The sequence below is a fragment of the Rhodotorula toruloides genome (genome assembly GCF_000320785.1).
Source record: "Rhodotorula toruloides NP11 unplaced genomic scaffold Scaffold4, whole genome shotgun sequence".
In the NCBI taxonomy this organism is placed as follows: Eukaryota; Fungi; Basidiomycota; class Microbotryomycetes; order Sporidiobolales; family Sporidiobolaceae; genus Rhodotorula; species Rhodotorula toruloides.
The window spans coordinates 783,148-809,871 of NW_015622964.1; the positions used below are offsets into that span (position 1 = coordinate 783,148).

The following is a 26,724-nucleotide window of genomic DNA, read 5'->3' on the forward strand; positions in this document are numbered from 1 at the left end:
TCCATCTGAAGCCTTGAGTCAACATTGCATCCTTGACTGCGTCGCGAGGAGGAGACGAGGGTTCTTATCTTTCGCTTCCCTCGCTCACACGATGCTCGCGACCCAGCTTGTGACCGTCGCCCGCAAGGGCTGCTCGTGCCCTGCTCGCATCGCCAGCCGCGCGCTCTCGTCTGCGCCCGTCCCGACCCTGCCGCCCACGGAATCAGGTCTCCGTCCACCGCACCTACTCACGCTCGCCGACTTGACTGTGCCTCAGATCCAATCACTCATCAGCTCTGCAATCGCCTTCAAGAAGCACTACAAGAGCCGCGCGATTCCGAAGGCGGGACAGATTGAAGGCGCCAAGTTCGAGAAGGGAGATGGAGCGGTTTCGAGCGAGGTGTCGGAGAAGACGCTCGACGCAAAGACGGTCGCGCTCATGTTCTCGAAGCGGAGTACTCGGACGCGGGTGGCGAGCGAGACGGCCATCCAGCTGCTTGGTGAGTTTCGACTCTTCCTTCGCAAGGGTTGGGCGAGGAGTACTGACTGTCTATTCGCGCAGGTGGCCACCCCATGTTCCTTGGCTCAGGCGACATCCAGCTTGGCGTCAACGAGAGCCTGTATGACACGACTCGCGTCGTCAGCTCGATGGTTGACGGAATCATGGCTCGTGTTGGGCACCATTCCGAGGTCGAGGTGCGCTTGCGTTGCGTGTCGACGCTTCCAGTCACTCAGAAAGCTGACACGCTCGATCCTTCGCAGACCCTCGCGAAATACTCTTCCGTACCTGTCATCAATGCCCTTTCGCACCTCTACCACCCTACACAAATCCTCGCAGACCTGCAGACCCTCCTCGAGATCCGCCAGCCCTTCACCACCGACCTCTCCTCCCTGTCCGGCCTGACGATCGCCTGGGTCGGCGATTCGAACAACATCCTCAACGAGATGATGGTGACCTACCCGCGTCTCGGCGTCAACCTTCAAATCGCCACGCCGAAGGGCTACGACCTTGATGCCGAGGTGTTGGAGCGGGCGAACGAGGGCATCAAGGCGGAAGGTGGGAAGGGCAAAATCATTCACACGCACAGCCCGGAGGAGGCGGTTAAGAACGCCAACGTAATCACTACCGACACTTGGTACGTCTGCCGGCTGAAAGCACATCCCCGTGATACTCGCGTACTGATGACGCTCACCGGCAGGATCTCCATGGGCCAGGAGGAGGAGGCAGCGAGGCGCATCAAGGACTTTGCCGGCTACCAGGTTACGAACGACCTGCTCGCTCGCGGCGGTGCAGCCAAGGACGCCACCTTCATGCACTGCTTGCCCCGTCACAAGGAGGAGGTCGATGATGAGGTCTTCTACGGCGACAAGTCGGTCGTCTTCCAGGAGGCGGAGAACAGGTGCGTCCCGGTCGTGCTCGCTTCTCTTGTCCAGCTTGCCTGCGAGCTTGCGCACTTACCCTGCTCATTTGCTCACTACGCAGGAAGTGGACCATTCTCGCGGTGTTTGACGCCTTCATCGGCAGGTGGAAGGCTTAGACGGACTAGACGAACTGCAAGAATCGCCGTTCCGGCAAGAACCAAGTCTCCGTTTGGCCGTCGCTCCGTCTGCGACGCTTGATGCAAGCTCGACAACACCTTCTCCTCATCGCTGCGAAGATTTTGCGCGTCTCGCTCGCTCAGGCCGCGCGCTGTCGACGCGTCGCCGAGTCGAGGCGAACAGCGACTGCCTCTCTCTCTTTCCTCTCATTCACACGCTACAGCGCCTGCACGGGCTGCCGACTCACGCATCCTCACTCACGCAAAACCCCACCCTTCCGAACCCCTCTCGCCGTCGACTCGCACTTCGTCTCTCGCACACATCGCTCAATTTTCGCCAGATCGTCCACCCCTCTCTTTGACATGTTGACGGGACGAGCGCGAGGCGCCACTATTGCGGCTTCGCGACCGCCATCCCTGTACGCAACCGACATGTCGACTTCGCCGTCCTCGCCTGCCCTCTCGACGACGAGCTCGGTAGACGGACAACGGTCGGCGAGGGACGAGGGATATGCGCGAGATGGAGGCGGGAATGGCAGCGCGATGCAGGACGGGCGCGAGACCCCCTACCTCCGTCCGCTTTTCGCAGGTCAAACGTATTCCGAGTCGGTATCTGTCGATGGCTTGATCTCGAGGAGACGGCGACGCCGGGCGCTCATCATCATCGTACGTGTTGACCCTGCCACTGTGTCACAGCGCTTTCATTGACTTCGAACGACTCGGCAGGTCCCGCCGCCCATCCTGCTATCAGCCTTTTCCTCTTCCGCCAGCTTGTTCTCGATTGCATACGGTCCGCCCGAGCGCTTCGAGAGCGGTGCCCTCATGTCTCTTCAAGGCAGTGTAAGTGGCAGCTCCGCAGAGCATGCCGTCAAGTAGTCTGACTGCTTCTGACCATCCAGCTCGGTGCCCAACTCGCTCTCATCGCCCGCGAGTACGGCCTACCTTCGATCGCCGGCCTCTCCCTCTACCTCTCTGTACCGGAGAGCCTGCCAGCAGCGCCTCATGCGCACGCCCACGCCGGTCCTCCGCCAAAAAGATACGCTCCTCGGCTGACGGCAGAGACCTGGTCTACCCTGTGGTCCGCCTTTTTCGAGGGCACGAGCGACGAGTACACGAGCTCAGGTGCGCCGAGTCTGCGTAAGTTTGCCGCCCTTTCCTACCCAACATTCTTAAGCTAAGTCTTCTGGCGCACGCAGCTATCGCTGGCCGCATTGAGTTCGACTTTGATCTCAGTCGCGCGACATGGCTTCGCGAGCTCGTCGAGGATGCCCCGCCTCGCACTCTTCGGTTGCAGCATCCTTTCAACCTGCCCAGCGCGCACGAGTCGCCCGCTAGCCAAGCTGAAGCTCGCTCGATCTCCCTTGACGACACCGAAAACGATGGAACGGTTGATTCGGCGCATGCGGAAGATAATGGATCCGTCCTCGCCGACTACATCGAGACCACCCAGAGCTCGTCTTCCATCCGAACCTCGACTCCGCGCGCCAGCATCACCTCGCCTCCTCCTCCCCCCAGCGTCCCTCTTGCAGCTATGATCAACGACAGCGGTTTCGCCGAACCGAGCCTCGCCGCGAAAGACACTTGCAGCTCGCCCACTCAGCTCAATCGCAGCTTCACCTTCCCGCCCTCCACCGCAAGCCCCGCCCGAGGTGGCGCCGCATCAATCAGCCTTTTCCGCGCATCTAACGATGCAGGCCGGCTAGGCGAGAACGATTGGACGGCACAGCTCGACCGACTTCGCGAAATCAGCGAGACGTCAATGCTCGAGGGAGTCGAGCATGCCAGCCAGCTTGGTAGCTTCGACGCCTCGGGCTCGCTTGGCGAGCTCTTGATGAGCATTGTGGAGGAGGAGCGAGACGACGAGGTCGCACCTACGACGGCCGACGTCGTCGACATGGTCCAGTCCGTTGAAGCTGCCGGCGCAACGCAGCTGGTCGCGCCAGTCCGCCCTTCGGCTTCGTTCCAGCTTCCTTACCCGGTCATTCAGCCGTACCCTCCTGTCTATCCCAGCATCAACCTGTATCCTTCCATTGAGCGATTCGGTACCGCGTTCGAGCGCCAAGACGAGCCATACGACGCCCTTCGCGCCAACGTCGACTCGCCAACGGATGAAGCAACTCACGACGTACGCCTTTCTCGATCTGTCCCTGGCGAATCGCAGGCTGACCTGTCTTTTTCAGCCGCTCGTTCCCGACATCGCCCTCTCCCTGGCTGTCGAGCCGACACATACCGCCAACCCTCAAGGCGACTTTGACTTCCCAGCTCATCTCTCGCTCGACCCGCTCACGCGCGCTGCCGGGCCTGCCTCGCCTCTCCCCTCCCCGACCATCACGCCCGCCTCGCTAAGTCGCAGCTCGACCTCCTCCTCCTCTGACGCCCATGACTACCCAGTTGATTTCGACGACTACACGCTCGAGGTGACAGAGGCGCTCTCCTCGACTTTGGACTACAGTGGCGAGCTGGACTCGCTAGGTCTTGACCACGCAGACGACTACTTCGTCCTTAACACGAGTCAAGCGCCGCTCGATGGTAGCTCTGACAGCGAGAGTGATACGGAGAGTCAGTCTTCAACGGAGGAAGACGCTGCGGTAGACCGGGAACTCGGCGGTTTGGTCGAAGTCGACGACGCCTGTCGAACATTCGATGTCCCCGTCAGTCCTGCCTTTCGCGAACATGATGGGCACTTCTCAGAAGCTGACACAATCTACCTCGCAGTCATCGCCTCTTCCTCCTTCACCGGAACCCGTCCTCTTCGCTTTCCACTCTCTCGCAGAATCTCGCGACTTGCTCGATGCTGTCGCTCTCTTCGTCCTGGAAGGTTCGAATGCGGTTTGCCCGTCATTCAAGGGCGACGACTGACGCCTACGCACTGCAGCCCAGGGTCAATCGATCGACCGACGAGGTGCTTTCAGCGTTGCCGTTGGCGGAACGAGCGCTCCTCTCTCGCTTCTGCAAAAGGCTCTGGAGGGTCACAGTCGAGTACGCTGGGACCACTGGTGCGTGCGCAGAGAACGCTAACGCCGTCAGACCAACTCACGCTCTCTTTTCGCAGGGAGGTCGCCTGTCCTTCAGGTCTTCCCGAAGGCGTTCTCGAGGCTTTCGGCGCGGCTGTCCCCCTCGCTCGCATACGTCGTCACGACTCGACTGCCCTCCGACTAGCAGCGAAGGAAGCGGCTGAAGACGACCGCGAAGAAGCGGACGACAGCCAGGTCGACAAGAAGGCTTCACCTCGCTTCGACCTGGCGCTCCTTGACATCAACCAAGGTCAGTCGAGAGACGGGATTCCTCCACACTCATCATGCCGACGATTAACAATTGTGGCATTGACAGATCTCGGTCAACTCGAAACCCCGAACTCGCCTGCGCAGGCTCCGCGACTCCTCGACGACCTTGACCGCAAGGCCCCCAACGATCCTTTCTCCCTCTCACATCTCGCCACCTCTCGCCGTCTAACCTACATCGCCATCGGAGCATCTCAGCACTCCTCGCTTCGGAACCTTCTCAGGTCGAGCGACTCGCTTCGCCGCCTCGACCTCGCCAACGGCCACCCTGCGGCGATCTTTGCCGATGAAGACGCGGTGGAAGACATTGACTACCCGCGCTCGGCGTTCTGGGACGGCGAGGAGGAGTCGGCAGATTCTCGAGCGGAAGTGTAGCCTGTCTTCGAACAGAAACGGCGATCTATTGCGAGTGCGAGCGTGCAAGTAGTAAGACAGCAACAGGGAAGGACTGCGAGAGGGCGAGCGGAAGGATGAGAGCGGTGACGGCTAGCGGAAGTTGAGCTTGACGAGGAAGCTGCGAGTGCAGAGCGAGACGTCAGCATCGAGCAATAGACTAGGCGATGCGAGACGCACAGGAGCATGTCGGATAAGACGTGACACGACGTGAAGACACAGGCAATGACCAGCTCGGGCTGCGAGACGGCAAGTGTCAGCGTGCGGAAGAAGGGGAAGCTGCGCATGAGAACGGGCGCACGTGTTCGCGGAACTGGTCGAGGCCGAGCTGTCGAGGAGACAAGTCAGTGTCGATCAGGAGAAATGCGTTGCGGCGGAAAGAGAGGAAAAATAGACGCACATTGGTCACGTCAATCTCGTAGCACAGCCAGCAGACTGCCCTCGCGAGGTAGTTCGAGAAGAGCTCGGTCGCGTAGATGACGAGCGATGCGGTGAGGGTGAGGCGGTAGGTGTAGGGGTCGTAGCGGGTGTCGAAGGCGAAGTAGGGATAGATGACCTTGTTCGGGCCCCAGTGTAGGATGGAGAGCCAGCCGAGGAAGCCGATCACTGCACGAGATATGCGTCAACTTCGATTGCCGCTGCACCGGCGGGTCGAAGGCGGGCTGCACTCACTCGTGACGTTCTCGCTCAGGTTGCGGAGGTATAACTCGGTCCCCTTGTTCGCGACGTACTCCGCATACTCCATGTCGACGCCGACTGTCGCGTTGAGGAGCCGATAGAAGGTCTTGCTCATCGAGATTGGGTAGAGGACGATGACGAAGGACGAGGAGAGGAGGGTGATCCAGGCTGCCTGATCGGGCGAGCGAAGGCGGGCGAAGAGGTTGCGGTAGAAGACGTGGTAGACGAGGAAGAAGTAAAGCTGGGAGGGAAGAGCGTTAGCGAGAACGGCGGAACTCGGAACGGGAGATTCCGTCGCACCCGGAAGACGAAGACGAGCGCTTGACTGCGCACTTTACGAAGGAGGATCCAATTGCTGACCGAGCTGAGCAGCTGTAGACCGCAACTCTCAGCAGCAATTGAGAAGATCGCTTGGAACGAGACATACGTTGACCGTCAAGATCCAGGTCCAGACGTAGACAAGTCCGTCGACAGCCGAATGCGGGAGCGTCGAAAGGTAGACGGTCGCGAAAGCCTGACCGGTGATGAGCGCGAGGAGGGAGAGGGCAATCGTGCCGAGGAACCAGAGGAAGCGGCGGTATGAGCGCGGCATGCGTTGCGTGAGCTGCCGCTCGAGGAAGCTGCGGGAGGGTCATCAGCCCACTTCCCTCGGCGATGGAACTGCACGCACGTTTTCTGCGCCGGCGTCAGGCTGCGACGAAAGCTGTTCCGCCTGTCCGCTCGCAGCTTGGCGAAGCAAGCGAGCGCCGGCAGAGCCATCGTTGCGAAGGCGAGCAACACCCAAGTCGTTTTGCGCTCCCAGTCGAACTCCTCGCCATCGTCCTTCGGTCGCCTTGAACGTGTTCGGCGCCCGAAGCCGTCTAGGTCGAAGTGGTGGAGTAAGCCGCCGGTGAGGAGGGCGAGCGACCAGAAGAAGGTGTACGAGATGGAGCCGCCGATCGACTTTGGCCACCAGTTGACGCGGAAGAGGTCGAAGAGCTTGGTGACGAAGATGAGGGCGATTGCGAGGTAGACGCCGTAGTCTGCAGCGCGAGTCGGTGTGAAGGGTGGAGTGTGGCAGGGAGAGGGGCGAAGAAATGGACGCGGAGCCAGGGTAGTTGTCGGGTATTCAAAGTGCTCGTTAGCGGGCTGCTAACACTTCGGAAGCGCGGAGACGCACAGTACAGGAGAAAGAACCACCAATTCGCATCGACCGGCAGGTCTGGCTCGTCAGCCGGCGGAGCGACGACAAGTGAGTACGAGCTGGTCGGCGTCGGAGCGGTGTTGAGGATTTCCAGAAGCAGTGGGCGGCGAGGTGTGACGTCTCGCTCGTATCCACGCTCGTTCGTCGCGCTCGACGCGAGGACTACATCGATCGGCGCTGCAACAGCTGACGTCGCCGGAGTTGACGTGACGAGTGCCGTAGTGGGCGGATCGCCAGGCCAGGGGAGGTCTGCGAGGGTACGAACGTTAGCGAGATGGGTGAGCAGCAGCAAGGACCGGGACTCACGCCAAGGCGGCTCCTCCGTGTACGGGTTGTCGACCGGGAACGGCACCGCACACCAGATCCACACAATCAAGCAAGGCGTGCCGACGAGGACCGCCCACCGCCTCCACCAGCTCGACATCCACCTCTCGACTCGCCTTCGACCAGGTCTGAGCAGGCCTCCGTCTTCTTCCTCGTCTTCTGCGCTTCCTCCACCTCCTTCTTCGGCTGTGTCGCCATCGCCGAACGCCGCTCGACGTTGTTCGACGCCAGGACCGTTCCCTACGCCGCTCCTCGACAACCAGTCTCCGAGCAGGCTCCTCTCTTCTCCGTCCCTAGCGCGCTCCGCCCCCCTCCTCCGGTCTGGGGAGAGCGCATGCAAAGCTCGTTCGATCGGTCGTGTGCGAGTACGAGGTTGGTGAGGGTGTAGACGTCCATTCGGGAGGGAAGAGGGGGCGAAAGCGAGAGGTAGGTTGTGCGAGCTCGAGTTGCGCGACGAGGGGACAAGCGGGGGCGGCGAAGTAGGCCGAACGTGTGCGTGGAAGCGGCCTGGTGCGTATGCTGGCGATTCTGCGGGACGAGCGAGCGAGATGAGGTCGTTGCGTTGTGGGGGAGGAGAGGAGGGGAGAACTCACGGTCCCAGGTGCCTGGGTCGTCGGCGCCCTGGCTGAAGCTCGTGAACATGCGGTCGCAGTTGACGCAGCAGCTCTCCAGGCGAATTCGAGCGCGAGGTGAGCGAGAGAGCTGAGCGTGAAGCGGACGCGCCAGAAATGAACGTGCAGGCAAAGTCTCTCGTTTGCGAACGAGTACGACGTCTAAGAGTGCAGGCGAGTGGTGATTGATTCCGGTGAAGACAGACAGGGCGTCCCGGGGGAGTGAGAGGACCAGGAAAGGGAGATACAGCTCGGGGGGTAAAGCAGAACCGAGAGCGAGTATCACGAGAGAAAGGGTTGCGACTGCGAGAGACGACCAAGGCGGGGGAGAAAACGACAACGACTTGCACCCAAGAAGAAGAGACGAAAACGGTCGACGCGGGCGGGCCTGCGCCTCTGCTTAGTTCTGGTTCGAGGCCTCGCCGTCCTCCTTCTTGCGGAGGATGGTCCTAATGCGCTCTGCGACAGAAAGGGGGTCAACTCCTGGCGCGATGGACGGCGCACGAGGGCGGAGTGAAGAAAACGGCACGAACCGTGCTGGGCAAGCATCGTGTAGGTGTTCTCGCCGGCCTCGTTCTGCGACTGGCGCCACTGGTAGTTCGCCTCGACGTAGACAAGCGAGCTGTGCAGGTGGCAGAGTAGCCGCGACTCAGCTTCTGTTGAAAGGACTCCTTTCGCTCGACAAGGCCAGCTCACCCGATGGGAACCTGAGAAACGCGCTCGACAGCGTCGCCGTGAGCAAAGATGGTGTGCCACGAGGTCGTGGGCTTGGCGTTGGGGTCTGTAGAAGCGCAAGGGACCGTCAGCATCGAGTTCCGAACTCGAAACCGCCAACTTTCGCGCGCTCGTCGCCTCGCTCGACCCCGCGAGCAGTCCGCATGCCAAAGCAGACTAGACGCACCGGCATCGCGCGCCTCCTTGGACATGGGGTCGCTGGTGGCGATGGCGTAGCGAACGTAGGGCTTGCCAGCCTTCGACTGCTTGTGGTCGAGCTTGCCGAGGCGGCCGATCAGAGTGATCTTGGCCATGTCTGCCGCACGGGGAGTCGAGGAGAAGGCCTGCGAGCGTTTTCACGCACCAAACGGGGTCAGCAACGACTTGCCAGATTGAGCGGCGGGGAGGACGAGGAGGGGCTAACTCACGCGAACGCCAGCGCGGGCAGCGGGTCGGACAGCAGCGAGCATTGTATTGGCCTGTGAAGGCGAATGGGCGGGCGCAAGCAGGGCACGAGGGGCGTGGGAGCGAAGGAAGGCGGTTTCGACGGGGAGTGGATGAGTGGGTGCGGGTGTCGAGATGAAAGCGATGGGGCGGCGTGCGACTTGTGGTCAGCGTCCTGTGTACACTCTGCTGAGCTCTCTGCGTGCTCACCTGGTAGCTTGCGCGAGTGTGAGCAGGTTGAAGATGAACAACGGCGCTGCCGGCGGACGCGTCCTCATCTCAAGCGCGTCGAACAACCCCTGACTTCGTCGTGAGAGGCGGAGCGCGCAGAGGCTGACGGAGCGTGCGCAGTCGAGAGAGACACGCTCCGAACGGCCCCAGCGAGCGAGCGAAGCGCGCGGACAAAGGCTCTCCTCCTCGCTCAGACATGCTTCTCGCGCGAGGAGCGAAATGACGCTGTCACGTTGCAGACGCTGCTGCCTCTTGAGTCTACCGTACCGCGGCGGGACGCGCTCGAGCCAGCTGCCGAGGCTGCGGCTGCGCCGGGGGCTGGAAACGCGTGCGAGCGTCTGTCGGGCGGCATGGCTGGAGCAAGTTGACGAGTTGCGAGCTCGCCGAATGGAGCCGGCTGTTGTACGACCGGAGATATCCGCCTGTCGGGCTAGAAGTGGCGGACTTGTCGGCAACGTCGCCAATCCTCCCTCCCCTCTCCCTTCGCTCAAACTTCCCGCAAGAACCCAACGACCCTATCCGCAAACTCCCCCGCATGCTGCTCGTCCTTCAAATTGTGCGCCGCGCCCTCCACAATCCCACTCAACGCGCTACACCTCCCCGCCGCAGCTTTTCGAAACCGCCCCAGCAGCGTCGGTAAGTCGCTCTTCACCTCGGTGGGGTAGGTCTCGTCCTCCCCGCTTAGGACGATCGATAAAGGGCAGTCGATCGCGCCGAAGACGTTCGAGAGTCGGGTGTCGCTCAAGTCGCCTCCCCATCCCGCTCCCGCACTAGTCAGACAGACCTGCGCTATCCGCCAGCCCGCCCGTGAGAGACGTTTAGCGAGGAGCGGCAGGTACGGGACGCTGCAGAGGGTGTCGTTCAACCCGGCAACGAAGAGGACGAGGGGAGTTGATGAGGAGGTGGGAGGGCCGAATTCGAAGGCCGTGAGGGGCTTGGGAGAGATCAGGTGTAGCTGGCCGGGGATAGGGTCCACCATGCGGAGCGAGAAGCTGGACAGACGAGCGAGCGATGTGCGGGAGGAGGAAGACCAGGTGAGAAGTGAGGAAAGCGAAGGAGCGAAGGGATTCTCGCTCGAAAGGCACTAAACGGAACTACGATTTCACAAAAAGCGAGGTATAAAGCGTCCCCTCCTCCCATTCAGCCCTTGAGCGGCGCAGCAGACGATTCAAGCGGCTTGTTCAACGCCGCGCCGCTCGCCTCCGTTCCCTCGACCGTTCCCTGCGAAGGGAGGGGCGCGTCGTGCGGCAAAGTCGTCGAGGTCGCCGTTCCAGTCGTCGGGACAGTCGACGCGCCGGTCGCTCCGCCCGCCTCCCTCTTCTTGGCCTCGGCGATGCGCTTCGCCTCCTCGTGGATATCGAGCGCGTTCTTCTGCGCGCTCGTGTAGAACTGGTGCACCTTGGCTCCGAAAGGCGAGGCGAGCGCAGCGGAGTAGTACTTCCTCCCGACGATCCATCCCGCCTGAGCCTTGAGCGAGAGACCCTGCTTCTGGTCGACTTCGGCGAATTTTTGCTGCGCGCGCTCGACGTGAGGGGAGGCGGCGGTCGTGACGCGGTCCTTGAGCGGGTTGAAGAAGCGAAGGAAGCGCTCGGTGATGCCGTAGCCTACGGGCAAGTCCACGGTCACCACGTGAAAGTCTCGAGCAGGTGACGGCGCGACGTACTCTTGTCCGCCTCGATGGCGCGGTTGACAGCCTGGTCGCTCAGGACGTAGCCGTGCGCGAGGTATTCGGCGACGATAGCCGAGCGAGGCTTGTCTGCGAGAACAAGTGAAAGTCGTCGGAGTCCGTCAGCCTTTATGCAGCTTCCGAACAGTCCAGCTTGGCACTCACCCTCCTGCTCAATCTCATCGTGCGAGTCAGACGTGCCAGCTGCGGCAATGGGCGGCTGAGCATGCGCAGCCTTGGGCGCCTCGACCTCGTCCGACTTGACCTCGATGACCGAGCCGTCGAGCGTTCCGCCGGTCAACATGAGGGCGGTCTTGGCGGCCGATTCCTGCGCACGTTGCAACGATGTCAGCGGAGTAAGCTTTGAGCAGGATGGGAGGGAGCGGACCTTGACAAAGTTGACCTCGGCGGATCCATTCGACGGTCCCTCGATGCTCGCGATCTTGCCGCAGAAGCTGCGCGCACTCCCACGTCTGTCAGCAACGCTCAAAGTACGAGTGGCAGGATGCGTACGCACGAGAAGAAGTGCTCGAGGGTCTCCTTGGAGGTGGTCGCGGCGAGGTTGGAGACCTTGACAGTGTGGGTAGTCTGTGCGGTGTGGTCGACAGGCTGGGTGAGTGTCAGTTCGAGTGGTGTTCGTCTCGCTTGGGCTGTGGCAGTCCCGTTTCCACGCAGCAATCGCCGTGACCCCGCTCCACGGCGAGCACACCGTGGTGTGCGGGAGTTTGACGGGGGTGTTGCTGCTGGTGCGGTGGAGTGGGTTGGGAAAGCGTACGCACCATTGTGAGTGGTTGGATGAGTGGTGTGGTGGTTTGAGAGGAAGGGAGAGAGCGAGTGAGCGGACGGCGATGACGAGGCGAGGGCAAGGTGCGGGGGAGGCGGTGAACAACGATCGAGCGTGCGAGCAAAGTGAGCAACCTGGACAGCGCAGGCAGCGACGGCGAGAGAGACGGGCGACGCTGCAACGAGAAGAGACAGACGGAGCGACCAGGTTGCAGAAGGAACGAGGACGCCTGACTGCGGATTGCAGAGTAGACGCTGGGAATGCGATGCGAGCGAGAGTATGGGCACGGGACAGGGACAACATGGAGGAGACGATGGTGGTGGACGAGTAAAGCGAACCGGAGGCTGTTGCGAGGAGAACGATAGAGTCAGTTCAAGTCTTCTGTCGCCGATGTCAACGACTCCCACTGCATCCGCTCAGTTTAGATCAAGTAAAAAGCCAGCTCCATCAGAGCGGCAAAGGCCCTCATCGTCAAGTCCCTCGACCAGTCCTCCGCCCTCGACGAACGGTTCTTGTGAGGAAAACCAGAAAGTCTGGAGACGGGATGTGGTCAAGGGACCGGGTGAATCCACGATAGTAAGGCGGGAAGCGACTAGAGGTTTGGTGTGTCGTCGTAGCGGAGTGCAGCGGGAGGCGGAAGGAGGTGAGGAGGAGGGTAGGAGAACTCACGGAGTTGAGTGGGCGATCATGCGGTGTAAGGAACGATGTGGCAGCTGCAGGAGCGCGAAGTACGGTTAGTTCGTCGTGAAACAGCTTGCGCCGCTCTTGCGGCAGCCGCAACGCACCCTAGCAGCCCCCGTCCGCCCCATCCCTCTCTCGGCGTCAAGCTAAGCCTCATCGTCTGCGCTTCCCGCCGTACCGTAACGCTCAAAGCGACGCCTTCCGACCGCCCGACGAGCGCTGCGACAGCGCGGAGGTTGTCGTGGTTCGAGGCGACAACCGATTCGAGCGCGAGGAGGAGGTCATCGCGTTTCAGGCCCTGCGTACGAGTCAAAGTCAGCTGCGCGAAGGAGCGCGTTGGTAAGAGGGTGAACACACCGCTGCATCTGCCGGAGAACCAGGCGCGACCGCATCCACCTTGGCAAACGGCTTCACTCCATCCCCCTCCTCCTCCCCGTCCTGCTTCCGCTCATCCTCCTCACCCGCTCCATTCGCCCCTTCCTCCCCTCTCGGCAACCCCCGATGTACCAGCCCCTCCATCTCACCCAACACATCCTTCAAATCGTTTCGCAGACGGATGATTTGGACGCGTGCGGTTCGGACGCTTGCGACGTCGATGTCGGAGCGGGGGAAGCCTTCGCGGTCGACGAGGGGAGTGTCCATCGTGCAGTTGTTCTATTTCACCCCAAGCCAGTCTCAGCTTCGTCCTTGAGCGAGTTGCGAGAGAGGGAGAGGAGACGCACCGACTTGAGCACACCAAAGTACGCCTCCAACTGCTCCTCCACGCCTTTGCGCTTGTCCGTCAACCTCTTGACTTCGCTCTGCACCGTCGGCTGGCCTGCATTGGCGTTTGTGGAGGACGACGCAGAGGTGGTCGCTTGCGCGGAGGAGGGGAGGTGCAGCTCGGTGGGGATGGACATGGGCGCGTGAATGGCGGGTCTTGTGGCGCTTTGTGACCTTGAAGGAGCAAACAGACGAGCCCAGCAACCCGATTGAGCGAGTCGACTTCACACTTCCTCTCCAACCTCCTCATCGCCTCACTTCTCCATCTCCCCCTGCTCTCATCTCGCTCAAAAGCTTCAGGAAGGATGGCAGACCTCGCTATCGCCGTCAACAACCTCGACTTTGCCTATGCACAGCTGAACGCCCCGGCGAGACCGGTCTTGCACGACGTTACGCTCAACTTGCCGAAGGGGAGTCGGTGCTTGCTTGTCGGCGCGAACGGCGCGGGTGAGTCCGTCAGGCTCTACCGGTGGTCTCTTTCGGAAGCTGGGCGGAGCGACAGAGTCAAGGATGCTTGCGATGCGGAGGTTGGTCTCCTCGCAGGTCGACGATGACGGAGGGAAGAGGGTCGGGCAGTCATCTATGCTCGTACGCCTGCGGGAAGGATTATCCAGCTTCAGCAATTTTCTCCAGAGGCTTCGCGACCCGAACAAGCGTCGTTGCGTGCAAGAGCTCGCTGACATCCCCACTTCCCCTTCCTCTCCCTCGCAGGAAAATCAACGCTTCTCCAGATCCTCGCCGGCAAGCGCCTCACACGGAGCAACGCCAAAGTACTCGGCAACGACGTCTTCTTCAAGACGCCGGACGGCGTAACTTACCTTGGTGAGTTCAGCTCAGGTGTTCTTGCGCTCTTCGTCGCCGGGACAGAATCCATGTCTTTTGCTGGCGTATTGCTTAACAAAACAGCTAGCTGACTCTCTCGAGCTCTGCAGGAACGGAGTGGGCGTCGAACCCGGTCGTGCGAAGCGATCTCGAGGTCGCGCACTTCCTGTGCGTTCGTTCCAGCTACAACTCGCCGCGCGGAACGCTGACAGAGTATGACTACAGCGACTCAGTCGGCGGGTATCGGTACAAGGAGAGGCGAGATCGCCTGCTCGACATCCTGTTCGTCTTCCTCCTTCTCGCCTTCGACGGCTGCCCAGGCTTACGTTGTCTGCCCAGCGACGTCGACTTGGCTTGGCACATGCACGAGGTTTCGGACGGCGAGAGGCGGCGGGTGCAGATCGTGAGCGGGTTGATGGCTCCGTGGGATCTGTTGCTGCTCGACGAGGTGCGTGTCGACGACTCTGCCCATTGCTCCGGATCCAGAGCGTCTGCTCGCTCTGAGCTTCTGGGCGAAGATGAACAGCACTAACGCCCCTTCATCCGCAGGTCACCGTCGACCTCGACGTCCTCGTCCGCTCCCGCCTGCTCGCCTTCCTCGCCGAGGAGACCCAAACCCGCGGCGCCACCATCGTCTACGCCTCGCACATCTTCGACGGAATGGACTCGTGGCCGACTCACTTGTGCCACATCCAGCTCGGGTCGACCGTCGCGCCTTCGCCGCTTAGCTGGCCGCTCACGGGAGCGCAAGGGGAAGACGAAGCGGTTCCGGCTGAGGTGAGGGAGCGGATGATGGACCCTGACAGGAGCGGGAGCAGGCTGCTTGAGCTCGCGGTGCACTGGTTGGAGATTGACAAGAAGATGCGCATCGAGAAGGAGATTCGTGAGGGCGGGAAGCAGAAGCGCGGTGCGACTGGCGCGGCGAACGGAGTGGTGACGGACAGCGAGGCGTTCTACCGCAAGTGAGTCGCGCAGCTTGCCTTGTCGACGGGCTGGCGAGCTGATGATCGCTCCCGCAGGTACGACTACTCGCACTGAGCCTACAGAACCGGCCCTCTCGTGTGCTTGGCAGCTACAGATACCTGCACCGAGTGCAAGAGATACCCTCCCATCTTATCGTCCCGCAGTCGCGAGACACCAGGACTCGCAAAATCGCCCAGCGTTAGGAAGGTCCCGGACAGCCCTCTCCATTGACGCACTGTGTCAACAAGGTAACAGACACCTACACACGGTGGGCTACAGCTACTGCCACCTCCGCAGCCTTCGGCGCGTCCCCATCCCCTTCGCTCCCGGTCTCGCGCCCGTCCCGACCCTCCGCCCCGCTTCTTCCTGTACGACCGCTCCCGCCTTTGCGCCTGCACCTACTCGCTGCGCCGGCTTCGGCGCAATCTCAACGTCCTCAGGCTTGACGACCCTTCCGCCCGTCCCGATCTTCTTCGGCTTCGAGAGCGGGCCGGCTACCGCTGCGAGAGGCTTCTTCTTCTCCTCTGCCGGTGCTGGCGCCTCCTTTGCAGGCTCGAGTGATGCATCGGACTCTTGTACGCGAGAGGCGGCGTGCGAGTCGACCTTGGTGCCTGCTGGTGCGACGGCTCCGCCTTGCGACGAGGTAGTCGATTCCTCCTTCGCCTCGCTCGACTTGGCAGGCAGCGCAGCCATCGGGGCGCGAGCCGCCGCGTCCTCCATCGCTGCCATGTTTGGCGCATCCGCGAGCGCCATCTCGTCCGGCGAGAAAGACGCGGACCCCGCCATTTCGTCGTCAAAGTCGTTGTCCGCCGCCTTGTCCTTTACCTTCGAACCGGACGATACGTCGAGTGCTGCACCACTCTTGCTACCGCTGTGTGCGCTTGAATCGCCCGAATCAGCCGAAGGCGCCTTGCCGAACGGCCGAACCTGCTTCGGTGCCGTCTTCGCCTGATCCTGTAACTTGTCCTTGGCTGAGGACGAACTTCCCGACAGGCCAAGCTCATCGTCTGCGTCGTCTGTCCGAGACGAACCATGCGGATTTGCCGGCGCCGCATTCGCCTTCTTGTCCTCCGCAACGAACCAGGTCACCTCCTTCTCCTGCTTGACCTCTTCCGCCGTTCCAGCTGCACCGCCGTCCTTCAGCACACTCGTCTCCTTCTTCGGAGGTATCCGGTTCACCTCGATCGCCTGATTCGCATCCCACCGCTCATCCGCCGCCCTCCAACCCCAGTTGTCCTTGATCGTCTGCGGCACGAAAGCCGAAGGTGCAGGTGCGGCAGGGTGAGAGAAGAGTGCATAGGCGCCGAAGAGTGCGATGGCGAGGACGACGATGCCTCGTCTGGAGGAGAGGTAGGCGAGCGGATGGGAATGGGAACGGCGAGGCGTGTTGCCCATGGCGGGCGTCGGCGGGGATGCGGCGTCGTGCTTCATGCTGCGAGGGTTTGTGTGGGTGTCGGGAAATGTTGTCGCGCCTTCAGGAAGCGCGAGGGGACGAGGGAGCGAGTTGTTCGGCGCTCGAGCGGAGTCCGGGAAAGGATGATCGAACAGGCAAGTTGGCGGCGGCTAGGGAGGCTGGCGGGTGCAGCGTTGAGCGTGTACGAGCAGTGTGAGCGAGTGCAAGGCAGCAGCGATGCGTACGAGGCAGAGGAAGGACGCGAGCTGGCGATCGAGCAACTCGCGGCCGCTTTCATCCTGGAGCTCTCCGGCGTGGTGGGAACGCGCGGCTAAGCTCGACTGATTGCAGGAGCGTTGGAGCACAACAAGTCCATTCGCAGCAGTGCCAGAAAGTCGCGCTAAAGACCCGCCGCAAACCGCGATGCGGAACGGCCTTCTTCTCGCTCCTCCTCGCCGCCTCGGACATCGTGAGCGTCGCGCCGCGACTCAGAAAGCTGCTGCAACGAAAGCAAAGGGTCATGCTGTTCGGTGCGCACGTCGTGGGATAGAGGCAAAGTTAGGTAATACAGGAGGCGAGGAGCCTTGATGGGGGGTCAGTTTTCAGAGGGTTAGGTTAGTAGCCAGAAGGTGAGTACACAGCACAACCACGAGTCAGAGTACAGTCGCGTCAACGTCCATCCTGTCGTCAGTACCCTCCGCCGCCGTAGCCGGCCGGCTGTTGAGGCGGGTAGCCGCCATCTGCGAAGGGACGAAGAGGTCAGTAACGTTTCAGCGGGTCTCGCTCGTGGTACGCACATCCTGCACCGGCGCCGTAGCCTGCTTGTGGGTAGGCGTTGTAGCCGTTGCCTTGCGGCGGACCGCCGTACGGAGCGGGAGGCGGAGGCGGCTGGCGAGGCGGAGGACCACGGTTCATGCCCGACGGCGGGTGCCTGTAGCGTGAATCGCAGTCAACGATAGCTCAGCGATAGTCAAGTGCGCGACGAAACGCACCAGTTCTCGGGGATGCGCCACGGCGGGATCTTGTTCCCGTTCGCATCGACGGGCTGAGTCTGCTGCATGGCCGGCGCAGCGATCGGACCTCCAGGCGCACCACCGGGTCCAGGCGGACCAGTCGCAGCGATAGGCGGGGCCGTGTCGGTCTCGCCGAGTTCGGCCATGAGCTTGGCGTACTCCGAGTCGAACTGCTGGGCCATCGGAGGGCCGGCGGGAGCGGGCGAGCCGAAGCCGGGAGGAGCGCCGAAGCCGGGCCTGCCGGGGCGCTGCGTGCAGTCGCGAGCCATGTGGCCGGCTGCGAGAAGGCGTGAGCCAGGAGAACAGGTGGAGGGGGGGATCGGGAACGCACCTCCGCCACAGATGCGACAGATGATGTTGGCGCTCCAGTTCTTCTGCTCGGGGCAATCGTACTTGCGATGGCCGACGCCGCCGCAGTTCCTGTGAACGGACGGGTGAGCATCAAAGCAGGAGGCACAGGAGAGGAAGAAGACGCACTGGCAGATCTGGTTCTCGTCGTCACGGAGCGTGCCGTTGAGCGCGGCGAGCTCACGCAGCTGGTTGCGCTTGTGGTCGTTCTGGCCTTCGGGAACGGATGCGGCCTGTACGGGATCGACGCGTGTGTCAGCAGATGCTTGCAGGAGAAGGAACGTCGGACGCACCGTCTCGATGACCGAGTTGATGAGCTTGACGCAAGCCTGCACCTTCTCCTCGCTGTCACCGGTGATCAAGCAATGCAGCTCGTCGTTCTCGTCGTCCTCGCGCCCGGGCCTGCCCTTGCCCTCCTTGACCGAGCCCTTTCCACGGATACTAATCCTCGCGCCACTCTCGCGCTCCATCTTCTTGAGCGAGTTGCCACGCGGTCCGACGAGCAAGCCGAAGAAGTTGATCTCGGGGAACTCCTTGACGGGGATGTAGATCTTCTCCTGCGGGCGGCCCATGTTCTGACGCTTCGCGACGAGGTACTCGGCAGGAGGACGGAAGTTCGGGTCGAGCTTGATCTGGCGGTCGATGAGGCGCATGCGCTCGTCTTCGAGACGCTTGCGGTAGCGCACTTCGCGCGTGTTGGTACGGCGACCGTGCGAGTCGTACGTCGGCGGGGGAGAGGGAGAGCGTGCGCCGTCGGGCGGGACGACCTGGCCGGTGCGAAGGGCGCGCTGAATCTCGTCGAGGCGCAATTGGACTGTGAAGTGGAAAATTGTGAGCTCAGTCCTGGGGAAGACCGCAATGAAGGGTGCGCACCTGCATACGTCTCGAGATCCTTCTCCTGCACACCACCCGTGATGGCGACCGGCACCGCCGCATCCGACTTGTCTCCCCAACGACTCTTTCTCTTGCGCTCGCCGGGCGCAGGTGAATCGGCGCCAGGAGGAGGTGGAGGGGGAGGGAGACCGGCAGAAGGTGGAGGGGGAGGAGGGCCGCGTCCACGGTCGTCGTAGCCACCACTGCTGCGGTCATCGAAGCGGCTCGAAGGGCGTCCACGGTCATCGTAGCCTCCGCCGCCGCCGTACCCTCCTCCTCCCCCTCCGCGAGAGTCGTATCCACCGCGCGAATCCCGGTCGCCGTAACCGCCGCCGTACGAGTCTCGTGGTGGCGGACCGCGGTCATCACGCCCGTAGCCACCGCCGTAGCCTCCACCGTAGCTGTCGCGAGGAGGAGGAGGGCCGGGAGGAGGGGGTCCGTCGGATCCTCCACCGCCGCCCCAACGGCGCATGCTGGGGAGCGGCACGTCGTTCGTGCCCGTGCGCTGGGCGTTGCTGCGGTACATCGTGCTGGTCGAGCCCTGCGTGGCGAGGTGAGCGAGTTGATGTGAGCAAGTCAGCAGGGGTGAGCAGGTGGGTGGCCAAGAGGCTTCGGCGGTGCAAGGCGGGCTACAGAGAATTTCTGCGAGCTCGAAGAGGCTTCTATGACTCACCTCGAGTGCAGTCAGCGAGAGTCGGCCGTATGGACGAAGTGCAAGAGTTGGCACTCGCCTTTCGCTGAGGCAATCTCGTGCTACAGGCGAACGACTTTGAGATTACGGCGATACAACTACTAAGGAACGACGAGATCCGACAGCAAGCCCGAGTGGGCGAACCGGCATACGTTATTGCTCCTCCTGGCCTCCCTCTCCCTCGTACGCCTCCTCCTCGTACTCGTCGTCGTCCAAGGCCGCCTCGGCATATTGCTGGTACTCCGCAATGAGGTCGTTGATGTTCGATTCGGCCTCGGTGAATCTGCACCAGCGGGAGAGTCAGCAGCCGTACCTTCAGCGTCGAAAGAAGGCTCGACACTCACTCCATCTCGTCCATGCCCTCGCCGGTGTACCAGTGCAGATACGCACGACGACGGAAGAGCGCCGCAAACTGCGTGTGCGTGCGGCGGAAAAGGTCCTGGACGGAGGTGTTGTTGGAGATGAGAGTGGCGGCGATGGGCGAGTCGGTCGGCGGGACGGAGGTGAGGGCGATCTGCGTCGCGTTCGGACTGTGCGAAGGTAGAACGAACGAGTCAGCAGCGAAACAAGCGAACCAAGCGAAGGGTGGTGGCTCACATCCACTCGACAAAGTACGCGCTGTTCTTGTCGTGCACGGCGAGCATCGAGTCCTCGACGGCCCGACTCGAAATGTCCTTGCCGCGGAAAAAGGCAGCCGACGTCAGGAACTTGCCACTCCGCAAGTCAATGGCTGCCATCTGGTGAGCCGGGTCGAAAAGCTGCTGGGTGAGGTCGGGAACGGAGAGCTTGCGGAAGGCGGTCGCGTTGGCGGCGCCGAGAGGCGCATACGAGGCGGTGAGGAAGTGGAGGCGAGGGAAGGGAATGAGGTTGGTCGCGAGTTTGCGGAGGTCCGAGTTGAGCTGGCCGGGGAAGCGGAGGGGAGTAGTGATGCCAGACATGACGCCGGCGATCAAGGCGTTGAGATCAGAGTAGGCGGGGCTGGTCTTCTTGAGCGTCTTGGAGAGGATGTTGCCGAGCGCCTCGTTGTCGAAGGAGAAGACGAGGTCGGCGTTCTCGACGAGCTGATTCAGGGCGAGCACGGCGTTGTACGGCTCGACGACCGTCTCCGAAACCTTCGGGGCGGGCAAAACCGAGAATGTGGCGAGCATGCGGTCCGGGAATTCTTCGCGGATCTTGGCGAGGAGGAGTGTTCCGAGACCCGATCCCGTTCCACCGCCAAGCGAGTGGATGAGCTGGAACCCTTGCAGGTTCTCGCAGCTCTCCGTCTCGTGCCTAAGCTGGTCGAGGATCTGGTCGACGAGCTCGGCGCCCTGCACGAGCAACCTGAAGTCAGTCGCTGCGCTCTAGTACGGCCAGCGCTCGCATCTTACCTCCGTGTAATAGCCCTCTGTCAAGCGAATGGGTAAGCCGGGGAACGCGAAAAGACGGCGGAACGAGACCTACTCGACCAGTTGTTGCCTGCACCAGAGCTGCCGAAGACGAAGCCAGACCTTAGGGAGCATACGAGTAAGCACAGTGCTCACTTCAAGAGCCGATTTAGATCCCGGGCGTGCGGAAGTGAGGGAAATCGCAGGAGATGGATGTCAGGAGGAGGGCTCACGGTCGGAACAGGTGGCCCAGCTTGGACGATTTGATGGCGTCGCCGGTCGAGGGTTCAAGGTCAATCTGCAGGCCGCGAGGGACGTACTTCTTGTCCTCTGCGCGCACGAAGCGACAACGGTCAGCGAAGGTGGGGGCAGGGCGACGGGAGGCCCCGCTGAGGCGCAAGCGGGCTAGCGCTAAGCACATTTGTGCAGTTTAAGCCGCTTGATGGCAAGAAGACCGACTCACCGGCCTCGGAGAAGAAGACATCGAGCCTGTCGGTGCAGACATGGTCGACGTTGGGCTTGATGTGGCCGTCCTCGTCGAGGCCGTGCTCGGCCAGGATGCGCTCCCAGAAGCTCGTGGCGACCTGGTTGCCAGCCTGTCCGACCTGGAGAGTCACCAATTCGCGCATCTTGGCGGTTCGAGAGAGGGTCGGGGCGTGTGGGAGGTGGTGGAGCGGGAGGAGGGAGAAGCGCGCAGGTGGTCTCGACGGATCTGCGGTAGCGTCTGAGTAGTAGCTGGACTGTCTCTGAGTGCTCTGCTGGTGAGCGAGCGAGGTGGTGGACCACAACCCGCTCGCCTTCGCCCCTTGTCCTCCTGACAACACACTGGACCCGCTGACTCTCGCTAGAGCGCTGCTGAGATGGATGACGACCTTGCTACGCTTCATGGTGTAGTGTCTACGCACTCGGATTCGGGCTACGCGAGCAGCGCGCCCTGTACGTCGAGTCTTCCTTCGCCCCGACTGATGAAGGTTCATCGACACTTCTCGCCCCGCGCAGCGGTCGCTGGCCCTTCAACGCGCTCGCGAGCGGGTACCACATCGCACACAAGTCGCTCGACCGCGCGAACCGGCCTTGCAAGCTTGAACCTCCGCCTCGACCACCTTACGCAGGACCTGGACGAGGTCGCAGGGGCTATCAACTCTTCATCCTCCGCAGAAGCCGGCCGCAGTCTCGGCGTCAGGCGGAAGACTATCCAGCGCAAGCCTGAGCGACCCGAGATGAACGCTGTGCACGGTCGGCCGGTCAACAAGCGTGTCCCAGCGACTGCTCCTCTCGTCCCGCCTCCCAAGCGTCGCAGGATGACTCTCGCGCCCATCGTTCCCAGTCGCACGTCTTCCCGTGAGGACGCACTCGACGATGAACTTCCGGAGGCGGCAGAGTCGCCGTCTCTCCTGCTTGATCGACGTTTCTCTCCCGAGTCTGGCAGGATACGCACGATCGCGCGCGAAGCGAACGACCTTCCACCTGCTGTGCAGACTTCGCAAGGTCTTCTGCGACTGCCCTCCTTCATGCGCCCGCATGAGGTTCGTCTCTCGTCTCGCCCCTCTTCGACCGAGAGCTAACGCGGATCCGACAGGTTCCCGCTGCGTTTCCCGCATCAAAGAGCCCGACGCCGCCATGGCTCACTGAGTATGTCCAGTCGAGCGCTGAGCCCGACAGCGCGGCTAGCCATTCTTTGGCAGCGAGGCGTCGTTCACCGTCTTCCACAAGCTCTCGCATCACCACGTCTCACGAGTACACCGAACACGTCGCGCCGCTTCGCAAGCTTCCTTCCATCGATCAAGTGCCAGTTACTGCCTCTGCAGCGGGCTGGCCCGTGCGTCGTCGCACTCCCTTGCCGTTCTCTACCAGCGGCCGCAGGCAGACTCTTTCGCCCATGTCGACGACTTTCTTGCCTCTCCGCCCTTCGAACATCTACCAAGCTCAGCTCGTGAAGCCGATGCATCTCTTTGATGCCATTGACTACGGCCACCTGCCTGACGGAGGTTGGCATCTCCCGCTTTCGCCTTCCTACTCTTCGCTTTCTTGCGATTCACGGACGGAGCTCGGCGTCGGACCTTTCCAGACGGCCTCTGCGCGTCAAGCGATGCTGCTCCCCCCGCCGCAGAACCCGGGACATGAGGTGCGCCAACTCGACTACGGCAGCCTATCAAGGCACGGGACCTTCGAACACACGAAGAGCTTGTCGCCTGGCCCGCAGCCTTCTTTCCAGCAAGGGTTTGCAACGCCTCCTCGCCTCACGAGCGCTTTCGGCTGGCACGAGCCGCTTCGTCCGCCTAGCCCGCCTGTCCCCTTCGCGCCGACTTCGGACGACTCGTTCCCTCAAGCTGACTTGTCGGAGGTCCCCCGCTTTTGGAGGAGAGCGCCGCAGCTGGGATTGCCGTCGCAGGTGCGTTGGCGAGCCTCCCGCCTCGTCTCGTCTCGTCTCATCTTCGAGCTGACCTCGCACGTGATGACAGCCGCAATCACAGCCCGGCCGCGCTCGCTACGCCGCTCTCCTCGAACGCGAAGCGGCCTCGCAGGTCGTGCATCCTGCTCCAGCCGAATCAGCCGATCGCGCCGCCCTGCACGACCACCGCGAGTCCCGCTCCGCTTTCATCCACTCCACCTCTTCGCTCCCTCCTTCGCCTCGTCCCGACGATGCTCCTCAAACTTTGCGCGACGAGTCAGCGACGACGGGTGTCGATAAGCAGATCGAGCCAGCTGTCTCGGCTCCGACGCCCGGCGTCGACCCTCAGCTTCTCGGCGGCCTCGCCCCTCCGCAAGCCGACGACTCGCAGGCGACCGATCTCGGCGCATCGTACGAAGACTCGCAGCAGTCGACCCGCGCCGCAGGACCCGTCTCCGAGCAGGAGAAGCCGACGTGGGACTTGCTCGGCAGCGCTGAGGACTTGCGTCTCGCTTTGCTGAGCGAAGAAGATGCACAGAAGGAGGTTGATGCGAATGGGATGGCGGGAGAGGGTGGGTTCGCGATCTACCAGGACTCACTCGAGGAGGATCCGATCGAGGAGGCCTAGGTGTCGGAGCAATGCATGCTTTCCTCTCATACACCCACGAGCGCAAAGCAGGAGCGAGAGTTGTGACCAAAGCCCATACTTCCACGAGACAGATCAACCCATCCTCTACTCAAGCAGCCGCTTTCGCAAGCTTGTAGACACTGTCGAGCCGCGCCTGCAGGTGCTGGCCCGCCGTGATATCTGCGCCTGGCTTGACACCCTTCTTCTCCATGCGCTCGAGGTCGTCTGAGTCGATGGAAGCTATCAGTTTGGGCTTTGCAAACTTGTCGCGGGGAGACGCACATTCGGAGATCGAGGTCACGTCGACGCAAGTCTTGAGCGAGGCTGAAGACGTGGGCTGGAAGAACCACGCCATCGAAAATCGCTCGGGAATGCCTTCTGGCGGGATTGGCGAAGGAAGGACGACGCGGTGGAGGGTCGACTTGAAGCGGGCGCCGCTCCAGAGCTCCAGGGCTGCTTGAAGGGGAGCATCAGCGGCGAGCTGTGGGGAGTATTGAGATGACTGACCGTCACCGATATTTACGAGGACTGCGTCCGGGACCATTCCCGTAGGTTTCCATCGTCCACCTTCGAGCGGCTCACCAGGAGGGAGGATCTCGAGACCGTCACCTCCTTCAGGTCGCTGGAAGAGTAGCGTGCAACTTCCGAAGTCGCTGTGCGCGCCGGCTCGGATGTTGGCAACCTTGACGTCGGGCGGGATGGCAGGATAGTGTAGGAAGCGTAGAATCGAGGATGAGTCGGGCCCTTCGTGATGTCGGGAGCTGAAGAAGTCGGCGGGGAGCTGTAGAGTCGGCAGGCTCAGCCGGAGCAAGGATGAAAGGGAGATTCGCCTTCACGTACTTCAAGGGCAACAGCAAAAGCGCGCATGAGGCGCTGGCAAAACTCGAAGCAGCTGTGCTGGAACTCGCTTAAAGCACTGGCATGTTCAGCTAGGAGCGCGGGGAGCGGATGCGTCGGCCTGGGCGGGTCTCCTCGTTCGATAAAGCCGGTGTTGAAGCCTTCCTTGAGGTCGGGAGCCGGGTGGTCCGGGTCGAGCTGCTCCTGCGAGACGTAGGTGTATCCTCGGTTGTTGTCGTAGGCGCAGCGCTTCTTCTCCTCGGCCGACTCCTCCTTGAAGAAGCGTTCTGCGGGTGCGAATGTAAGGTCAGCAACCGCGACATCGCTCCTCGCGTCTCCGCAACGTACCTGACAGCTTGAACATCTCCTTTGCCTGTTCCTCCATGCCGTGTCCTCGGATGAAGAGGAAGCCAGTTGAGCCCAGCGCTTCAGCGATCGCTTCCGCCAGCGCCGTTGGATCCTCGAGCTGCGAGACGTCAACGACAGCGACGGCGCCTGTCTGAGCCATTTCTGCGACTCCTGTGCAAGAGACTAGCTTGAAGAGCGGAGTTGACGACGAGCGAGTGAGACGCGGGAAGATAAGGAGGGTCCGCTTCCGCCTACGAAGCCGGGTCGCCCGCCTCCAGCTCGAATGGCACCGACTGCATCTTCGAGCGCTCCCAGCTTCTCCTCTGCAGATGCTCTGCTATCCAGCTTCCACTTCGAACGCGTGCTGAGCGAAGGTGAGCCGTTCTCCCCACTTCATCAGTCGGCGGAACAAGCTGACGAGGAACACGCCCGACAGACCCGCGAGCGCTGCTGGTGTACTTGCTAGGGTCTGCTGTGCCGGAGAGGCGGTCAGGACGGGCGTCGTGCATCTTGAAGCTGGAGAAAACGCCGTACGCATCGGATGAGGCCCCTTCTCTCGCGACTCCAAGCGCCTGGAGCAAGCTGCAGACGGTGTGTGAGGTCGGGAGCGATTGCATAATCTGCTAAGCTGACCGCGTACTCCGCAGGTGACGTCCAACGACATTTACTCGACCTCGCTCGGATGGTTCGCGCCCGGGCGAGCCACCGCAGACGTCCAGATCTCGTCCATATGCCCAGCAACGGAGAAGGTGCGATTCTGCGGTTCTGCTGCCCGTCGTCCTGCACTGAAACGCCGGCAATGTCGCGCAGCACGTCAAGAAGTATAGCGCGCAGGTTTCTCGGCTGGTCCGCGAGACGCCAGAGCTGTACGAGACGGTCGTCAAGCCTTACATGGAGAGTCTGTCGCCGAATACGATCAGCTGGGTGTACAATATCCTAGACGGAACAGCCGAGGCGGAGAACGTCCTGTATCGGGACGACGACCCGGAGACAGGCTTCGTCTTGACGCCCGACCTGTGCGTTCACGCCTATCGTAAAAGCATTCACGTCCTTCTCGCTATGCTAACGATGACAACCCCGCAGAAAATGGGACCAGAAGACAATGTCCGCCCTCTACCTCCTCGTCCTGACGCAAGACCGCACAATCCGTTCCCTCCGCGACCTCCGAGCGCGCCACCTTCCCTTACTGCGCAAGATCCGTCAAGAGTGCGAGCGAGTCGCGATGGAGCGGTATGGGATCGAGAAGGGCGAGCTGAGGTTCTTCGTGCATTACCAGCCGACTTACTGTGCGTCACACGCATCTTCTCGTGTATAGTGGACAAGCACTGACGCTTCGTGCCGTTGTAGATCACTTCCACGTCCACATCGTACGCCTCCTCTCGCTTTCTCAATCCCCACGCACTCTGACCTATCCCCGCACACGCAGGTCCACCTCTCCTATCTCTCCTTCAGCGGCATAACAGTCGGTCAAGCGCACCTCCTCGACGATCTGATCGATACTCTCTCCCTCGAAGTCGAGGCTTCCAACTCGGGCGGGCCTGCGCCGATCCAGAGTTGGTTCGAGAGAAGGACGTTCAGTTATTCGTTGGGCGTGGAGCATCAGCTTTACGCGTTGCTCAAGGCGAAGGGGGCGTAGGAGATGTTGCAAGAAGCTCTCTGCATGTCGCGCGGAGGTGGCGAACGATGAGAAGGAACCGTTGCGAGTTGCGAAACGAAGAGCGGGGACTGCAAGTGCGGGATTAGTGGGTTGCTAAGCTAGGGTCGGGCTTGCGAGCGTATT

The 26,724-nt window shown here is 61.9% G+C and overlaps 14 protein-coding genes across 14 annotated transcripts; 5 read left to right on the forward strand and 9 right to left on the reverse strand.

Annotated features, from left to right (window-relative positions):
* Positions 1–91: 91 nt before the first annotated feature.
* RHTO_06326 (ornithine carbamoyltransferase) lies at positions 92–1,517 on the forward strand (the record flags this gene model as incomplete). Its single annotated transcript, XM_016419987.1, has 5 exons — positions 92–479; positions 542–675; positions 742–1,115; positions 1,179–1,379; positions 1,463–1,517. 5 exons carry the CDS (start codon positions 92–94, stop codon positions 1,515–1,517), a joined length of 1,152 nt encoding a protein of 383 aa, XP_016275441.1.
* A 432-nt stretch (positions 1,518–1,949) lies between these two features.
* RHTO_06327 (uncharacterized protein) lies at positions 1,950–5,173 on the forward strand (the record flags this gene model as incomplete). Its single annotated transcript, XM_016419988.1, has 9 exons — positions 1,950–2,183; positions 2,244–2,357; positions 2,417–2,654; positions 2,714–3,642; positions 3,698–4,168; positions 4,233–4,335; positions 4,393–4,513; positions 4,570–4,781; positions 4,848–5,173. 9 exons carry the CDS (start codon positions 1,950–1,952, stop codon positions 5,171–5,173), a joined length of 2,748 nt encoding a protein of 915 aa, XP_016275442.1.
* A 111-nt stretch (positions 5,174–5,284) lies between these two features.
* On the reverse strand, positions 5,285–8,018 carry RHTO_06328 (uncharacterized protein; the record flags this gene model as incomplete). Its single annotated transcript, XM_016419989.1, has 11 exons — positions 5,285–5,312; positions 5,372–5,430; positions 5,493–5,519; positions 5,592–5,797; positions 5,864–6,110; positions 6,170–6,241; positions 6,297–6,489; positions 6,540–6,891; positions 7,029–7,301; positions 7,359–7,904; positions 7,970–8,018. 11 exons carry the CDS (start codon positions 8,016–8,018, stop codon positions 5,285–5,287), a joined length of 2,052 nt encoding a protein of 683 aa, XP_016275443.1.
* Positions 8,019–8,387: 369 nt separating this feature from the next.
* RHTO_06329 (single-strand binding protein) lies at positions 8,388–9,171 on the reverse strand (the record flags this gene model as incomplete). The annotated part of the gene is made up of 5 exons (XM_016419990.1): positions 8,388–8,446; positions 8,521–8,609; positions 8,684–8,768; positions 8,889–9,045; positions 9,130–9,171. The coding sequence occupies 5 exons, from the start codon at positions 9,169–9,171 to the stop codon at positions 8,388–8,390; spliced, it is 432 nt and encodes a 143-aa protein (XP_016275444.1).
* Positions 9,172–9,863: 692 nt separating this feature from the next.
* On the reverse strand, positions 9,864–10,355 carry RHTO_06330 (DUF1749 family protein; the record flags this gene model as incomplete). The annotated part of the gene is made up of 1 exon (XM_016419991.1): positions 9,864–10,355. The coding sequence occupies one exon, from the start codon at positions 10,353–10,355 to the stop codon at positions 9,864–9,866; it is 492 nt and encodes a 163-aa protein (XP_016275445.1).
* A 161-nt stretch (positions 10,356–10,516) lies between these two features.
* Positions 10,517–11,824, reverse strand: RHTO_06331 (actin cytoskeleton protein; the record flags this gene model as incomplete). Its single annotated transcript, XM_016419992.1, has 6 exons — positions 10,517–10,980; positions 11,040–11,132; positions 11,208–11,370; positions 11,431–11,497; positions 11,560–11,630; positions 11,822–11,824. The coding sequence occupies 6 exons, from the start codon at positions 11,822–11,824 to the stop codon at positions 10,517–10,519; spliced, it is 861 nt and encodes a 286-aa protein (XP_016275446.1).
* A 687-nt stretch (positions 11,825–12,511) lies between these two features.
* On the reverse strand, positions 12,512–13,406 carry RHTO_06332 (26S proteasome non-atpase regulatory subunit 9; the record flags this gene model as incomplete). Its single annotated transcript, XM_016419993.1, has 4 exons — positions 12,512–12,539; positions 12,612–12,805; positions 12,865–13,161; positions 13,230–13,406. 4 exons carry the CDS (start codon positions 13,404–13,406, stop codon positions 12,512–12,514), a joined length of 696 nt encoding a protein of 231 aa, XP_016275447.1.
* Positions 13,407–13,574: 168 nt separating this feature from the next.
* Positions 13,575–15,129, forward strand: RHTO_06333 (CCR4-NOT complex subunit CAF16; the record flags this gene model as incomplete). Its single annotated transcript, XM_016419994.1, has 7 exons — positions 13,575–13,716; positions 13,981–14,091; positions 14,202–14,259; positions 14,317–14,373; positions 14,431–14,539; positions 14,641–15,053; positions 15,111–15,129. 7 exons carry the CDS (start codon positions 13,575–13,577, stop codon positions 15,127–15,129), a joined length of 909 nt encoding a protein of 302 aa, XP_016275448.1.
* A 204-nt stretch (positions 15,130–15,333) lies between these two features.
* Positions 15,334–16,485, reverse strand: RHTO_06334 (uncharacterized protein; the record flags this gene model as incomplete). The annotated part of the gene is made up of 1 exon (XM_016419995.1): positions 15,334–16,485. The coding sequence occupies one exon, from the start codon at positions 16,483–16,485 to the stop codon at positions 15,334–15,336; it is 1,152 nt and encodes a 383-aa protein (XP_016275449.1).
* Positions 16,486–17,134: 649 nt separating this feature from the next.
* On the reverse strand, positions 17,135–19,207 carry RHTO_06335 (splicing factor 1 SF1; the record flags this gene model as incomplete). Its single annotated transcript, XM_016419996.1, has 7 exons — positions 17,135–17,187; positions 17,245–17,378; positions 17,440–17,737; positions 17,792–17,880; positions 17,938–18,041; positions 18,102–18,622; positions 18,682–19,207. The coding sequence occupies 7 exons, from the start codon at positions 19,205–19,207 to the stop codon at positions 17,135–17,137; spliced, it is 1,725 nt and encodes a 574-aa protein (XP_016275450.1).
* Positions 19,208–19,525: 318 nt separating this feature from the next.
* RHTO_06336 (beta-tubulin) lies at positions 19,526–21,368 on the reverse strand (the record flags this gene model as incomplete). The annotated part of the gene is made up of 7 exons (XM_016419997.1): positions 19,526–19,655; positions 19,717–19,902; positions 19,970–20,682; positions 20,743–20,759; positions 20,816–20,862; positions 20,973–21,069; positions 21,203–21,368. 7 exons carry the CDS (start codon positions 21,366–21,368, stop codon positions 19,526–19,528), a joined length of 1,356 nt encoding a protein of 451 aa, XP_016275451.1.
* Positions 21,369–21,704: 336 nt separating this feature from the next.
* Positions 21,705–23,759, forward strand: RHTO_06337 (uncharacterized protein; the record flags this gene model as incomplete). Its single annotated transcript, XM_016419998.1, has 3 exons — positions 21,705–22,265; positions 22,319–23,131; positions 23,202–23,759. 3 exons carry the CDS (start codon positions 21,705–21,707, stop codon positions 23,757–23,759), a joined length of 1,932 nt encoding a protein of 643 aa, XP_016275452.1.
* A 109-nt stretch (positions 23,760–23,868) lies between these two features.
* Positions 23,869–25,104, reverse strand: RHTO_06338 (oxidoreductase,Oxoglutarate/iron-dependent oxygenase family; the record flags this gene model as incomplete). Its single annotated transcript, XM_016419999.1, has 5 exons — positions 23,869–23,984; positions 24,042–24,212; positions 24,267–24,540; positions 24,600–24,883; positions 24,945–25,104. The coding sequence occupies 5 exons, from the start codon at positions 25,102–25,104 to the stop codon at positions 23,869–23,871; spliced, it is 1,005 nt and encodes a 334-aa protein (XP_016275453.1).
* Positions 25,105–25,227: 123 nt separating this feature from the next.
* Positions 25,228–26,580, forward strand: RHTO_06339 (scavenger mRNA-decapping enzyme DcpS; the record flags this gene model as incomplete). The annotated part of the gene is made up of 7 exons (XM_016420000.1): positions 25,228–25,318; positions 25,381–25,535; positions 25,592–25,693; positions 25,755–25,960; positions 26,028–26,230; positions 26,292–26,311; positions 26,371–26,580. 7 exons carry the CDS (start codon positions 25,228–25,230, stop codon positions 26,578–26,580), a joined length of 987 nt encoding a protein of 328 aa, XP_016275454.1.
* Positions 26,581–26,724: the final 144 nt, after the last annotated feature.